The sequence below is a fragment of the Bubalus bubalis genome, chromosome 6 (assembly GCF_019923935.1).
Source record: "Bubalus bubalis isolate 160015118507 breed Murrah chromosome 6, NDDB_SH_1, whole genome shotgun sequence".
Lineage (NCBI taxonomy): Eukaryota > Metazoa > Chordata > Mammalia > Artiodactyla > Bovidae > Bubalus > Bubalus bubalis.
The window spans coordinates 106,236,251-106,252,598 of NC_059162.1; the positions used below are offsets into that span (position 1 = coordinate 106,236,251).

Consider the following 16,348-nt stretch of genomic DNA (forward strand, 5'->3'; position numbering starts at 1 on the left):
GAAACCCTTGGTGTACAGGTGCTGGCTGAAGCCGAAGGCTAGATATGGCCTTGGCTGTGAGGAGAGGGTTAAGAATGGAACTTTAGGGAACAGCAACATTAACAAGTGAATAAAGGAAGAAGAGGGCTTCCCTGGTGGCTCAGTGGTACAGAACCCACTGCTAATGCAGGAGATATGGGTTTGATCACTGGAGAAGAAAAAGGCCACCCACTCCAGTATTCTTGCCTGGGAAATCCCATGGACAGAGGAACCTAGTGGGTCTTAGTCCATGGGGTCACAAAAGAGCTGGACATACCTTAGCCGACTAACCAACAACAAAGGAAGAGAAACCAGCTGAGAAGACTGAGCAGCAATGGTCAGACAGATGGTGGTGGTGGAGGGGGAGCGGGGGAGAAAGATGGGGAGCTGGAAGGCATAAGGAATGAGAGGTGGTAACAGACGGGCGAGGGACTGGCCTTGATGGAAGAAGATACTCTTACTCAGGAGAGGAGGGGTCAGTGTAGGTAAACTCGAAGGGAAGCACAGGGCGTTTTCACTGGTAAGGTTCATTATATACGCTAAAAAGAATTTACATCCGTGGTGTTACTAAGCAAGATCTATACTTGCATTCAGTGTAAATGATCATGGCTAAAATCCACAGTTTTTAACAACTGTTAAAAAGTATTTGTCTCCTAAGAATATATGGTATATGAAGACAGCTCAACCGAGTTTTCCTCCATTCAATTTAGTTCCGTGTGTTGTCTGGCCCATCTCTGGGTTCATGTAAGAAATGTTTCTGAATCCAGGTGTGATGGGATAGGTCCCAGGTAATGGGACCGTAGTATGGAGGCTAGTCAATAGAAACCAATAGTCAACAGGCCCAGCTAACTCATGCCTGGACCCCCACCCCACAAAAACTGCGAGACAGTAAGCATGTTTTAAGCTGCTGAGTCTGCAGGAATCTGTTCAGCAGCCATTAAAGCATGGATGCTCAGAGCAAAGGAAATGGGCTCCACGAGCCACGCAGGAACCTATGACCACAGGACGCGGGTGGGGTACCTGGTGCTCAGCAATAAGGGCTTTCACTCGATCAATGTTCTGAGGGATCGGATCCTGATCCCGTTGAATGAGGGTGGTCTCGGCCCACTGGATCCACGCCAGAAGTTCTTCTAAGAGCTCGGCATTTGCCACCAGTTCCGACAGGGCAGCTTCCAGGCGCTGCTGGTGCTGCTTAGCCCACGTCAGGACCTGCGGGGGAGGGAACCCGTTGGCTCTCAGTCAAGCACATTCCTTGTTTTCAAAGCCCCTTTTTGTGTGAGCCTAACAATGACTTTTAGGGAAAAGACCACCCAAGCAGTCAAGAGGCTTCTCTCTTGCTCCAGAGACAAGCTGGAATAAGAAGCCAGTTCCCCTGCAAACAAACGTAGCACATGGTCTTAGACACAGAAGGTCCCTGGAAGGAGGAAAGAGCACGGCACGTGTCCACTGGACGGCATCAAGGCGCACGTCATGACGCCAGCATCGTCCTTTCAGGTTTCTGCACGTTATCAGGACAACAGTCCCGACTAGAACGCTGATAACCTGACTCCCGCTGAGCTATTCAGGGTGAGTGGGGGACGGGACACTTGCGGTCTTCCTCTGAGCCCAGGAGCCCACCTCCTCGAAGCGCGCGCGGATGATGGTGATCCAGTGCTTGATGGTGGTGACGCAGTCCGGATGGCAGGCCGCCAGGATGACTTCTCCCATGGACACTGCTGTGCTAACGTCCACTCGCTTTTCTTCCACTTTCTTCATGAATTCCTAAACAAACAAGATTTGAAACCTTAAACCCACTCTAGCAGCACTGTTAGTTTACACTGAGAGGAGAAAAACACTTCAGTGTTTTCTCTTGACTCTGTGTTGATACAGACCTCTAAAAGTCTGTATTTAGACGTCTCTGGCATTTTCTTTCCAGGTCTCCCCGCTGTGGGAAAGTGAGGGACTTATACAAGAATGACTTTCAGTGCACGAATGGTAAGGACTAGAAGCACAGAAGCTGACCTCCTTCCTGAGCACTCCCTCTTTCACAAATTCGTGTTTATATTCATTTCCACATGTGTAAACGGTATTGGACAAAAATAGTGACAGCTAAAAAACACTACAATGTTTTAACAATACCTATAACACAATGCAATCACAAAACCAAGAGTAAAATCTCTAGGTGGGAAATACAAAAATTAAAAAAGGAAACATTTCCCACCTCCTTACAACAGTCACACTGAGGCCGCAGACACATTATACCCTGCAGCTTGGTGAGTGGCTCTAGGGGCACAGATCAGGCTTAGAGCTGGCCAGGAGGAAAGCCACCCAAGGTGTATGCGGAGGGGTGGGGGTGGGGCGTGCGTAAAGCTAGAGCAGCCCATGTTTTCCTCTGGTATTAACACCAGCTGTTTGACTTGCTTATAACCTGCAAGTGCCACTTTTGCAAAAACCGAGACGATGAGTGGTCTGACACGTGGGGGTCAGAAAACCCACGTGTCATTTCCCCATGTGGGTGGTGTGGGGCCCCGCCCCCTGAGATGGGTTACCTTGTGAGTATCAATGAGAGACTGCAGGGCCTCCGTGTCATCGGGAAGTGCTCCCCGAAAGCGTAGCGTCTGCTCAGCTTCAGAAAGCCACTCCAGTAGCATGTGGATTGTGTCCCGAAACTCTTCTGCCTGAAATAACCAAGCACAAGAGCCTGAACCTCTCTGTGCAGCTGAGGTCCCAGACAAGGCAGCCAGAGGGGGGTCTGGCCCATCACAGGCACCTAGAGGCTCTACTGAAGCCCCACAAAGGTCATTTTTCATCTGTGCAACTTTGAAAGTCAACTGGAGTCATGATTTCTCTAATACAGACGTGCTAAATGTTCTTGTGGAACATCTAGAACACCAATTTTTGACTCCCTGTGAGACTGGCTGGAACCGATCCTGACAAAGAGGCTACCCTGACTTTGTTCAGGCCCAGCCCGGTGTCGTCTGACCTGCTTCAGGGCCTGCTCCAGCCGGCTCTGCTTGCAGACGGAGAGTTTGCACACGGTGTCCCAGCGAGTGCTCAGCTCCTGGAGCTGCCCCTTCACCCATGTGGTGTCATCGCGACTGTTCTCTATCAGCTCCCGGCCGGATCGCTTCAGGACCTGAACAGTTCCTGTTCGCTTGCCCAGTTCCTTCTGGAAAACCTGGAAAACAGGAGAATTAGTTCGTCTCACAAATGTTTTGAATTCAAGTAGAACCAAAGAGAAAGTAGTCCTTTCTTTCAATTCTCCTTTGATAAGTTCTAATTGTGTGTCTTTTATGCAAAGATGGAGGTGGGACTACAAGTGAGAAAGAAGCATCACAGGACTTGGGTCTGAATGAGGGCCATGTGACTTCAGATAAGCTGCTTAACTGGAGTCCCAGCTTCCTCACCTGTGATACAGGAACTGTGCTATGCTAACTTCTCCGGAACTGTGGGACTTTAAAAACTGATTTTTATTGGAGTATAGTTGATTTACAACGTTGGGTTAGTTTCTTTTTTGGGGCCACACCATGCCACATGTGGGACGTTAGTTTCCTGGTCAGGGATCAAACCCGCATTCCCTGCATTGGAAGCACAGAGTCTTAACCACTGAACCACCAGGGAAGTCCCTGTTACGTTAGTTTCTGCTGTACAGCAGTGAACCAGTTATACATATACATACACCCACTCTTTTTTAGATTCTTTTCCCATATAAATTATTACAGAGTATTGAGTAGAGTTCCCTGTGCTATTCAGTAGATTGTTAGCTATCTATTTTAGATATGCTGCTGCTGCTGCTAAGTCGCTTCAGTCGTATCCGACTCTGTGTGACCCCATAGACGGTAGCCCACCAGGCTCCCCTGTCCCTAGGATTCTCCAGGCAAGAACACTGGAGTGGGTTGCCATTTCCTTCTCCAACGCATAAAAGTGAAAAGTGAAAGTGAAGTCACTCAGTCGTGACCGACTCTTCGAGATCCCATGGACTGCAGCCTACCAGGCTCCTCCGCCCATGGGATTTTCCAGGCAAGACTGGGTTGTCATTGCCTATGTATATGTCAACCCCAATCATCCAATTTATCCCTCCCCTCTCTTTTCCCTCTTGATAAGAGCCCACCTGCCAGGTACATAAAAATCTGGTGTAATTTCAAGGTAAAGCTGAATGCTTGATGCTGAAGCAGGAGAACAGTATGCAGTTCAACATACAGGCGTAGGTACTAAATGTTGGTATGCACGGTGCTAGCTTGTCAGGTTCACAAGCAGTTGAAAAAGCACTCATTTTCATTGTAAGAATCAGTGGAAAATGGATATCTTGAGGGTCTTCTGAATTTAAATCCATTTTGATTCAACTGAGACATATAAGATTCAATTGAGACATATAAACAGGAAGTGGGAGGGAACCTCAAAATGAAGTTTACGCATCAGCACATCTGAATCGAACCAAGTTTGGTCAATTCTTTGTGACTGATGCAGAATCCCGGCAGCAGTTTGTTTACACACAGAGAGCAAGGAGCCGCCTCTCTGACAAGCAGAGAGACAGGCTCTTTCCGACTTTCTTTCTAGGGAAGCCTTAGGAGGGCAGCACGAGCAGAAGGCACACAGGGATGGAGGACCCAGTGGCTCCGCCCTCCACACAGCCCAGATCTCGCCCCTCACCTTGTGGGCGTCCATGAGGTTCATGACGAGGTCCAGGTCTCCGTGGACAGGCTGGTCCTCAGCCAGCTGCGGCTCCACCTTGTACAGCCAGTCGACCAGGGCCTGCAGGGCGTCCATGAATTGGCCCGAAAACAGCAGGGCCTCCTCCAGCTTGTGCTGCCTGAAACAAGCACATAAGCCTCACTGATTTTAATGATCCTTTTATGAACAGCCCACAGTTCTGGCCGTTGAAAGGGAATACTGCTTGAACTCTATCAAGAGACCACTGTGTTAGAACAGTTAGAAATATTATAAAAAGTGACTAAGAGATCTTTAGGTATGTTTAGGTAACCACTCTCAAAAACGGATTAAGCATAGTACAGGTGACAGGTGGAGACGCACTTCTGGGATCTTAAGAGTCCAGCCGCTATACACATAGACACACCCTATGACCCGAGGTCTTTTTATTTACATTACACCAGTCCAGTAGAGGGTGACGGTTCTGTTAATGACCTGGGGCCAGCAGTTCAACTCCTAACTCTCCATCTGTTGTAAGACTCTAGGCTGTCTCTTTACCTCTTTGAAACTCATCTGAAAAACTGGGAGTACAAATAATATAGAGCTATCATAATGCTTACATAGCACAGTGGGTACAAGTGGATAAAGTACAACTTTTAGAACTAAATCTCAGCTCTGCCACTTAGCAGCTGAGTGAGCATGGGGGAGTCAAGAAACTTCTTTATGACTATTTCCTCATCTGTAAAAGGGGGAGGACAGTACCCCCACCTCAGTGGTTGTTCTGAGGATGAGTGAGTCTCATGGTGGTTAAATGAGATACTATATCAGAGGCTTTTGTAGAACATTCAGTACAAGAGACAATCAATGAGACAATTATTGGCATTACGAATTGGTGATTTACGTATATTTATAGATCTATTAATACTATTGTTGGCTTGATTTTTATAGGCTTCTCTCTTTGTAATACAGTAAGTTTCAAGTTTAAGTAAGATAATTTTAATATATTTTCCTCAAATTACTTCATAACTCATCACTCAATTAATTGGAAATACCAAGAAGCTACTGTTACTGATGCATTAGCTTCATGATCATTTTTGCAGAATGTGGTACCGTCTCCTGGTTACTTTTGGGATAACACAGAGACCCATGAAGGGGACACTCATGCTCACCTCTCCACAGACTTGCCACAAACAGTATCCCATTTGTCTCTGACTTCTCCCAGTAAGTTGTCAAGTTTCTGAGTGTCATCAGGAAGCAAAGTCTTCTCTTTCAGTGCTCTGCCTGTTCTAATTGTGGTATCATATACAGGCTGTTTGCCACCAAGAGTTTTCTGGAACTCCTGTTTTCAGAAAGGAAAAAAAAAATGCTCAAAGTCAGATGACACTGAGTTTTCAGGTGGTAACCAGATACAGTATGAATGTCACTATGTCTTGAACTAAAATGAACAACAGCTTACCCTGAAGAAATTCGTAAGGTTTTGTTTGTGCCACACACACGGGATCATGACTTTTTCTAAAAGCCCATAGTTTTAGCTGGCTACTCATCAGTCACTTTGTTTGAACTCTTATTTAAAATAAGCAATTGTCATGGTTAGACACTGTCTACATGCAAAATGGAAGGCTGGCTCTATGATCTTAACTGTTTAACATTAACCAATTAGTTTTCTTTCAGCAAGCTAAAAGTTTTAGCTTTTTCTTTTTTTAGCAAGCTACAAACGTCAGTGAATCCCAAGCTCAGGAATGAAGAACAGTGAGCCAAGGTACCTTATGTTTGGAGAGCTGAAGTTTAATTTTGTCTGGGTCGTTGGATATCTCCAGTTCTGAGTCCAGGTGACTTTCTGCATCTTCCAGCCAATCAATCAGCTTTTTCCAAGCTTCATGGAACTGAAATTATTGAAGGATAAGTTATAACAGGAATGGACATGCACACCACACAGCACCTTCATCTGAACTCAACACACGAAGCCCAAGGTTGTTCAGTAAACTGGTATCTTTCTCTTACAACTTACTTGTTTTGCCCGCTTTCTGGCATCATCCAGTGATCGCCCTCTTTCAATAGATCGCTGGACAACCTTCTCCCATCGAGACTGGACGCTAACCAGCAAATTTTTGATCAAAACAACGTCCTGTTTTTGGCTAAGGAACTTTAACTGATTGCCGGTTTGATCCAGCTCAATGATCTGGTCTCGATGAGCATTTACTTCATTAGCAAACACCTGAGGAGAAAATATTGCTGTTTTTAAACTGGAGCTAAGATCAAGGAGCATCATTTTCAATTGGCACTTGTAAAAGGAAGGCGGAATTGTAATGCCATTGTTACCTTATGCTCCTCTATCTGGGAAAGGACAGTGTTTAGAATCAGGCTGGGAGGAGAAGCGATGTTTAAACTCTGCTCTGCTAGAGTGAGCCAGTTGATAAATTCTTGCAGGGAATTCTGGAATTCTGTTGCCAGGTTGAGGGCCTCTTCCAGCTTTGACTAAATTTTCAGGTGCCATGCACACACACAAAAAGACAAGTACAGAATTCAGGAATTATAGCTTCAAGGACAAAGACGTGAATTGTACACCAAATGAAATGAGTTCTAAGAAGGAAGCCTCATTTAATCAACCTCCAAACATGCCTTGTTTGCAAAGAAGGGGACACTTTGAACGCTAGTGTCTGAAACTCAGACAACTGTGCTTGGAAAGGCAAGAGCACAGTTTGCAGCTAAGTTGCTTTCTCTGCCATTCCCCACTTCCCGGGACACTGATCCCCACTTCCTGGGACATTAAAGCACAGGAATAACGCCATTCACGCCATTCAGGGACTGTAAGAGAACAGACCCTTTAGTGGTGCCAGCTGCAGGCTCTCCAACCCGCTTGGGGCAAAGTCTCAGTTCCCTTTAATGTCCTTTTTGTGACATAAAGACAACTAAATGAAAAGCACTTCAATGTGATGAAGATGCTCACTGCAATGCTTTCTGTTTAAATATGTTTTCAGAAAATATGGCACTTGAAAATGTCTGAGTGTGAAACACGCTTATGCTACAAGCAACAAAGGCAATAAAGGTCAGAATATTTCAAGTAAAAATGTGACAACATTAGATGTAAATTTTTAGTCATTTTTATCTAAATCAGGATGACAAAAACAGTGCTTCATTCAGGGTGCATGCTATTTCTCCATGAATACATCCCAATTTTAGCCTACAAGCTCCATCCTCAGAGACTTCCACCCAGAACACCTGGATGATGGCCTTTGCCTCTAGCCCATCTATCAGGCGGGCAAAAGAGGATAATGACAGGTTGTTAAAAATGAATATATGCAGAATTCTCACAGAAAGAAACACCAGAAACATAATAAAAACGTTCATTACGATTAACTGGCTTATGAATGCTTTTTACCTTCCTCTTGGCATTTTCAGGTTACTTCTGTAACCTAACAAATACTATATGGAGAAGGAAATGGCAACTCACTCCAGTATTCTTGCCTGGGACATTCCACGGACAGAGGAGCCTAGCAGGCTATAGTCCATGGGTTGCAAAAGAGTCCCATAGGACTTAGCGGCAAAACAACAAACAAAAGCATCGTAAAACTTAACCCACCCTATTCCTCCAACACCCCTGTTTCCCCTCCTGACCCCTGCTTATCTTTGGGCAATGTCTCCAGGGTTTAGCCTGGCTACAGTTAGAGGCCAGACTTTAACTTTTGGAAGCAGGGTGGTCTCTGAAGCCTCTGCAAAAAAGGCTGGAGGTAGCTGTGGGTTCACCCAGACCCCTCCCCTACCCCTGGCCCTGGTCCAGTCAGAAAATAAGTGCCTGGTGTCTACTGGGAGAGCAGGGCAGTGCTCTGGAGGAGGGCAAACTGAGGCCTGCCTGGACTGGCCATTCCAGCGGCCTAGACCCTGCATCACCTGGGCAGGGAGGTTCCAGGAGTGCTGCCACCCGTCCCCACTCCTGTATCCGGAGGCAGGGGTCGACACGATTGCTGAGTGCCTCCTTTCCCCTGCGGGAGGGCCTGGGCTGCAGCATACTGCAGAAGGTGGCCTCCCACCCCATGCCGTTCCCCTAGAGCAGGCTGGGAGAAAGGGGTGTTGGCTGGGCCAGACTAATTTCACAGATGATGGGAAGTAATGCCAGTAAAGAACATCAGCTGCCCACCGCCCCAAATACTACAATGAATGCTACAAAAACGCAGACTCAATATAAACAAAAAAGTAGAAAAACAAAATCTACCTCAATTCTATCAAAGAAATGTTTAGAAGTCAATACACTGCAAGTTCCCAGATGGCAGGAAATCTTTCCACATCACTTTATCTACATAGTCTTTAGCAGAGCTTAATTTCAGCAATTCTGCAATGTAATGTTCTTGCAAAATCAAAAATGGTATCTTTGATAGCTAGCCTTCGTTTGATCAGTTCACCAACTACAGTCGACCCCTCAACAACACAGCTTTAAGGGCATCAATCCTGTGAAAAGTTGAAAATCCATGTGTAACTTTATAGTCAGCCTTCCATATCCATGGTTCTGAATCCAAAGATTAATCAATCAACTAGGGATCGTGTAGTACTGTAGACATATTCAGCGCGGGGGAAAAGAATTCTGCACACAAGTGGACCCGCGTAGCTCAAACCTATGTTGTTCAAGGGTCAAAACTGTATTCCTCGAGGCTACTTGCTCCACTGTTAGGAAAACCCTGTAGAAACTTGCTGATGATGAGTCAGAATCTACCTTGGTTTCTTTAATGAGTTCTACACTCAGTAGGAATTATAAACAAGAGCCCGTCCAAGAATTAGAACATAGCCCTATATTCGGGTCCTCTGCCCATTTTTCATGTAACAAAGTTACCAGACCCCCACACTAGAAGGATTCTAGTAAATTAATGCTTCTCTCAAAATGTTAATTTATAATGTGAGTATGTGGTTTCTTTCTGCCCATTCAAGTTCACAATGACAGAGTTCATGCCTTTACGTTTTCACTGAACACTTAGCACAGTGCCTAGTACAAACAAGCCTAATAACTGTTTGTTCAATGGATGTGGCCAATGGATTTGGACACATATGTAATGTTTCATTTGCCCAGCACAGAAACTGTGTGCAGAGTGATATCCTAAAACCCTGTATTCATAAAAAATATTGTTTGGGGGCAAATGCCTTGATCTCTGATCACTTTTCTTTTGAAGACAATTTGATTTTTGAGGAAGAGGACAAGGCCATATGATTTATTGTTCGTGAGTTTTGGTAACTAGAAATCAAATTCCTTGTGAGGAATTATTCATGATACTCCCTGAATATTGTTCCTAACCTCCCATTCTCAAGTCACCAACTCCAACAAAACCTGTTTGTAAGTAGATGGAATATACAGTCCGTCGCTGAGCAGTGCGTTAACTGGTAGACGCAGAAAAGGGACGCAGTATTATAAATATTATAAAAGCAAGTATCAGCAGAAACTAGTAGCATCAACACAACTTGACATGGATGGAAAATAGAAATGTAAAGGCAGAAAAGATGGCCTGATTAGCACAAAGCCAACTCTGAGGATATCAGTTCTGCTCGCCTGTCACAATGCAACTGGGTGTTAAAAAATCCTCCATAGAAACTAGCTAACAACTGCATGCAATCATTAAGAAAACTCCTTAAACAGTAATCAAACCGAACTTTGTGGTGATACCTTTCTTTCTTCCATCTTACTGCTGACCACATGCCATTTTTGTTCCAAGAGTGCCACGCTCTGTTCTGTCTTTGAACCGGATCCCGAGTCATCACGGCTGAGAAGCATCAGCCTACCCTTGTCAAGCAGTTGATTGTAAGTCTCTTCCTTGGCTTTGAGCTGCGAATAGAGTTCCTATAAGAAAGGGCAAGAAAGAGGTCAGTAATGCCAATTTCTTCAAAGACACCCACACACAGATTTACGAGCATAGTTTGGAAAAGCTGAGGAAGGTCTCATTTGGATTAAAATCCTTCCTTTAAGATTCAACTGATGAACAATTAGGGAGTGAAACCCACCATTCTTCCTTAACATAATTTTGTCATCAACAGAATTTTTTAAGGACCAGTAACCACCAAAATGGACCCCAATAATTTATTTCTTCTTTTCCTGAGGGATTTACCTAGAAATTACATTGCCTTTTGTTCTCGGACACTTTCTTAAAACATTGTCAGTTTCTATTGGATTTCCCTAAACCGTCCCCCACTAAGATGTCTTTTTCTTTTCTTCCCCCCCCTTTTTTTTTCCATTTTTTTGGCTGTGCTACATGGGCAAGCAGGATCTTAGTTCCCCAACCACAGATTGAACCTGTGGCCCCTACAGTGGAAGTGTGGAGTCTTAACCACTGGACCACTAGGGAAGCCCCAGTAGTCTTTTTCTTAAATACCACCATGTCTGTGTTAGGTATTTGTCTTCTTGATGCTCTCACTTTCAAATCAATATTGTGTCAGACAATCTGATTAACTTGAAATTTGCCAGCTCACCAGGGTATTTCTTGCCAATTCTTCCCCGTTGCTACTGCTGTCTATCATAGGATGTTAGAAACCTGTATATACGCAGTAACCCCCGAGCACTATATTATCAGTAAAAGTGTACTACTCGGCAGACTCCCAGATACACGTCTCTGTGACTTCATAAAGGAGCTACTGAATATGGGATGCCTGTGATCAACTTCAAGAAATCTATTACCATGTGTGTATCAAGTTGTTCCCTGGCTGTTTCAGGAAGTCCTCCTGTGGGCTTCGATGCAGAAAGTTGGGTCTCCATTCTAGTCAGATCCAAGAGGAAATCTTCAATTTCACTGTGAAAACCCTGGGCCTTTTGAGAAAAGACATCAGAAAGGTCAGCAGTCAATTCTAGTTTCCAAAGTAAACTCTAAATGATCACACAAGGAATTTTTAAGGGAGGAATCGGGCGCTGCTCTCAGGCAGGGTTGCTCCGTTGCTGGATGAGCACGGGGCCAATATATTATTTTTACAGCTCAGCAGAATCCTTCAGGCCTCGCTGTAACACAGAGATGTCTGATACAACCTGATGAATTGACTGACTAAGGTACTGCTGACTTTGGATATGGAGGGACCTGACTTGATCCAAGAAATAGCTTGATCTGTGAACAAGCTTTGTCACAGCAATGATCTCCTAACTTTGAGTAGGAGATGGAGGCACTGGACCATAAACGAATCCAAAAAGAATGACCCAATTAAAAGCTGTTCTTTCCAGACAAGTCTAACACAGAATTGACCTTCCTCTCAAGGCAGACGGTTCTACACCAAACTGCTTTCCTTTCATAGACTGAGATGCACTTTCTTCCAAATGTCACGTGCACAGCTCCACGGGGCACTAGCGGAGCCGGTTAGTGGACGGAGCGTGTACCTGCTGCAGAGTCGACTGAAGCTGCTGCTCCCTCTCCTCTGTCTTTTGTAACACTGACTCCCAGCACTGGTTCATGGTTTCCAAACGGCTCCTTAAGCTGCTGGCATCGTCTCCAGCACTAGACTCAAGAAGCTCATTGCCAGCTTTGTTGACTGTTTCCACTGTGGCTTGATGGGCCAGAACGTCATTTTTTAGAACCTAAAAAATGTTGAACAACATAATTTATCTCTACAGGTATCATTAAGCCTGGCTCTCTAAGGTATGCACAACACCAAAAAGCTTCTGGTGGCAGTACCCGATCTGAAACCAATAGGCTTAGAGATAAAAAACGACAATACTTACATGGTGCTTTGCGAGCTCAACTTCAATGACTTTTGGGTCTCCACTTACTGGTCTCTGAGCGTCCAGCAACTCCTCAGTGTGAGTCAGCCAGCTCATTAGTTCCTCTAAGGCATGTTGGAACTGGCCAAGGGCCAAGAGAGCACCTTCCAGCTTATGCTACTCAGAAAATGATAGGAAGGGAGTTTGTTAGGAGATCAGGTGACAGTAGGCAGCAGCCCACGTGACGCGCTCTGCCACCTGCCTTACCTGCCTGTGAGCGATTTTCTCACCCAGGTTCTCCCAGAGGTGTTTGAGTTCTGTCAGGGGTTCTCGGATAATATCTCTGTCCGTTTCGTCAGTAGCTTTCTTTAACATTAGTTCACCCTGGTGATTGAGCTTCTCCATCTCAATTTGCTGTTGGTAAACTTCCACTTTGAACTCCTACCAAAGACATACTAAATGTTAACAGCACAACAAGTCTTTAAAAGCTAAAATGGGACTTCTCTGGTGGCCCGGTGGTTAAGAGTCCGCCTGCCAGTGCAGGGGACACGTGTTTGACCCCTGGTGTGAGAAGATTCCACATGCTACAGGGCAGGTAAGCCTGTGCACCACTAAAAACTGAAGTCTGTGCTCTGCAACAAGAGAAGCCACGATGAGAAGCTGCGCACTGCAGCTGGACCGTAGCCAGCCCCCACTCGCAGCAACTGGAGAAAGACGGTGCACAGCAACGAAGACTGACCACAGCCGAAAACAAGACAACTCGCCACCCAACCAAAACAGACAAAACCGAAAATGAAGCAAGCCTCCTTCAAAAACCGTTCCCGGGTACAAACCTTCATTTCATTTAACTGATCTTTAACAGTGTTGAGGTCGGTGCCGACAGGGGGCATTGTGCAGAGTTTAATCACAGTGTTATCTAGCCAGTCAAACATAGCCTAAAATAAAAAAAAATACAAATAAGCAGTCAAAAAACAAAAATATGAGAAATCACAAGACAATCAGCATGATCTCTGCTAAACAGAGTTAAATCAAAGTACCTTGTGCTGTTTGTGCACTGAAGTTGGGGAAAGAGATAAGAAATAATGATCTTTACTTCAGTAATATGGAGACTTAAGAATGAAGCCAACATGACTGGAATAATGTCCAAAATAAACTACAATTTGGAAAAACTAAATATGAAAAAATAAATAAATAAAACACCAACGTCTCACAGCCAGCTAGCAAGCCCACGATGCGCCACAGCTACTGTGCCAAGCTGTGCTCCAGGACAACCTGGGTTTGGAATTTCTAACAAGCAATGACTTTGACAGCAAGGCCAGCTTCACTCTATGGCCTCCACGAGGATAAATTATATGATAAGCATGCAAAGAAAAGCATGGTAAGAAGCCTAAGCTTCTGATGTCAGAACTTTGCTCATTAGAAGTGGGAAACCGGCTAGAAATACAGCACAAGCACCTCTGGTTTGAGAACGCTGCAGCCCTGGGAAGGTGACCCACTCACGACAGACACAGAAACCACAGCACCTGTGTTTCCACAGTGGCCACTCTCGGCCTCTCACCTGAAGAGTGTCCTGGTACTGCACAGCGGCTTGCATGGCATCCTCAAGCTTTTCCAGCCTCTCTCTCCATGTTTTGTTTAAGTTCTCCCAGGCATTGTTCATCTACGGGAAAAACAGTCAATCAGATTCCCCAATTCACCCCACTCATAGTGTGAGTCCGCTCATGTTTCACCTGAACCCCCTTGTCCACTTTTCCACACCTCATCAATGCTCTTCTTCACTTCCGGCTTCTCAGTTTCTCCGCAGGCAAAAATCAAATCTGCTCCAAGGATTCGAATAAACTCCAATTCCTCATGCAGACCATCTGTCTCTTCCTTAATAGTCTACATGAAAATGAACAGAACATTAGCTAAAACAGAAAGAGGAACAGAACTTACCAAACTTTGCAAATGTAATTTATACTCCAACAAGAGCAGATGCCACACAGAATGATCAATTTCATTAAAGCCTTTCAGTGTTCTCAACATTTCACTCATCTAAATAGTGGAGCTTCACAGTCTGGTTATTTTTCTAATACATACATCAAATATGTTTTTAAATATTAACATTAAATATATAAAATAATCTGAGAAAGGTGCAATGAGCGTCAATAATTTTAGCAAAGGTCTGTCGAGATTATAATCTATAATCAGAAGTCTATAACGGAGAAGTATATCAACAAGGATAAAATAAGAGTATAAGTCACAAATTTAAGAGCTGGGAGATGTGCAAAATAGGAATACTAGACTATATAGTCCTGAAGAAAGTCAGTTCTGTGCCAGATTCTAAAAATTGGTTCGTGGATTGTCAATGACAGAGGTGAGGAGGTGGAAAACGGCCCACATAAAAGAGACATAAGAGAAAGAATACAGAATATCAAGACTATCTTGGCTTGTCCTAAATGGACAAAATGAGGTAAGAAATGCATTTAATAAAAACTAAGCTCCACCCAAATACTAAACAAAGGTATGTCAAAGTATGGATGGTAAGTCCAGAGTTTATTTTCTTTTCTATTTCCTATTTTTCTACATTAATCGAGAAATAAGGTACACCAAAGTGAGGACTAAATTCAGAAATGAAAGCAAACCCAGATTTTTGGAGCACATTCTAATAATTTGAATTGTTAAGTTTAAAACTGATGACAGAGCTACTTTTGTGTGACGGATCTGCTGTGTATCACGACGGGTGACTGCATGCACCTACACAGGTGGTAAAGCCTGTACACTGAAAAAAGAAAGAAATTTACTATAACGAGCCCCCACCCCAAGTATAAAGGCATACTATTAAACTTAAAAAAAGAAGAAAAACACAAAAACAACTTTTAAGGCACTCAGCCCGGCTAAGCAGCTAACACAACATACTTGGCTAACGTGCTTTCCTGGGAGAGGTTTTGTTTTCTTACCTCGGCAGCTTCAACCTGTTGCTTGATGATGGATGGGTCAATGCCAGGGCTTTCCAAGTCATGCACGATGTCCTGGGTATCTTTGATGGTGGTGAGGAGGGCTGCCATGTCATACCAGAACTTCTCTGCTAGCTCAAGGACATCGAGGAATTTAATTTCTCGCTCTTCTGCCCGAGCTTTGATGTCCTCCCAGAAGAATACCATTTGATCCAATTTGTCCTGGATTTCTGAGAGGGTATAGGAGAGTGAACAAGACTTCTCTAAGGATGAAATCAGTCTCATCAGATATTAGATCTAATCCTCATACTTTCACTGAAATGATACTTTAAAAGGCTCTAAAAATATATTACTGAAAGAGAGTTTCCTATCTTAGCTTTATTATTTCCATATTCTCATTTTCCACTTGTGTTGGCCTCCCACATACAGAGATCACAGAGGTAATGTGGAAATGAGTTATCTGTTAAAAAAATATTGCTAAGACGCTTATAAAGGGGCTTGGATGAAAACTCTACTAGTATTCTGTGTGGAACCCGGTATGTTTCCCATGGAAATTGTATAAAAGGTAGCTATGTTCTTCCCACTATTGGTACAGCTGTTTCCTCATATTAAGGGGGTAAAGGAGCACTTGTTTCCTGGCCTGGGAATCTAACTACCAATTGTAATCTTGTTTCAAAGGAGAGATGCGTCCTGAATTCCAAATGATTTGTAGAATACTCATTACTTGGGTACTACTGCCTTTGCGTTCAATGAAATACATATGGTGGGATGCTGGAGGTAACCACAGCTTAGAATTTAAGGTTCTTTTAAAAAAAATTATTAGATTAATCAAGCACCTTTTGCAGCCAGATCCTTGTCAGCTCCTTGAGATCGCCCAATGAGTTCTTCTCCACGGCGCTTCAGGGCCTCGAAGGATGGCTGCAGTTTTTCCAGCTCCACGGTGGCACTCTTGTTGTCGCTGATGCACTCTCTGATCTTGTCCACTTCAGCAGGAATCAGCGGTGGCATTCGCAGGCGAGAGGAAAGATTCTCCAGAGTTTCCAACATGGGCTCAATTTTATCATGGAACTAAACAAATATTGGGCCATCAGCCACCACAGCAGTACCGCACCAC

At 44.3% G+C, this 16,348-nt stretch overlaps 1 protein-coding gene across 20 annotated transcripts in view; it reads right to left on the minus strand.

Annotated features, from left to right (window-relative positions):
- MACF1 (microtubule actin crosslinking factor 1) overlaps positions 1–16,348 on the minus strand; it is a 338,009-nt gene that overhangs the window by 23,891 nt on the left and 297,770 nt on the right. For all 20 annotated transcript variants that reach the window (XM_006077541.4, XM_044945229.2, XM_044945221.2 and 17 more), the window contains 19 exons: positions 16,071–16,302; positions 15,238–15,464; positions 14,057–14,179; positions 13,857–13,958; positions 13,132–13,233; positions 12,566–12,739; positions 12,320–12,475; positions 11,978–12,175; positions 11,294–11,422; positions 10,289–10,462; positions 6,964–7,119; positions 6,653–6,859; positions 6,408–6,527; positions 5,814–5,983; positions 4,648–4,807; positions 2,981–3,175; positions 2,547–2,675; positions 1,636–1,779; positions 1,039–1,227 (listed from right to left, as the gene is read on the minus strand). In XM_006077541.4, the coding sequence (XP_006077603.4) occupies positions 1,039–1,227; positions 1,636–1,779; positions 2,547–2,675; positions 2,981–3,175; positions 4,648–4,807; positions 5,814–5,983; positions 6,408–6,527; positions 6,653–6,859; positions 6,964–7,119; positions 10,289–10,462; positions 11,294–11,422; positions 11,978–12,175; positions 12,320–12,475; positions 12,566–12,739; positions 13,132–13,233; positions 13,857–13,958; positions 14,057–14,179; positions 15,238–15,464; positions 16,071–16,302 (3,087 nt within the window). The remainder of the gene's footprint in view (positions 1–1,038; positions 1,228–1,635; positions 1,780–2,546; positions 2,676–2,980; positions 3,176–4,647; positions 4,808–5,813; positions 5,984–6,407; positions 6,528–6,652; positions 6,860–6,963; positions 7,120–10,288; positions 10,463–11,293; positions 11,423–11,977; positions 12,176–12,319; positions 12,476–12,565; positions 12,740–13,131; positions 13,234–13,856; positions 13,959–14,056; positions 14,180–15,237; positions 15,465–16,070; positions 16,303–16,348) is intronic.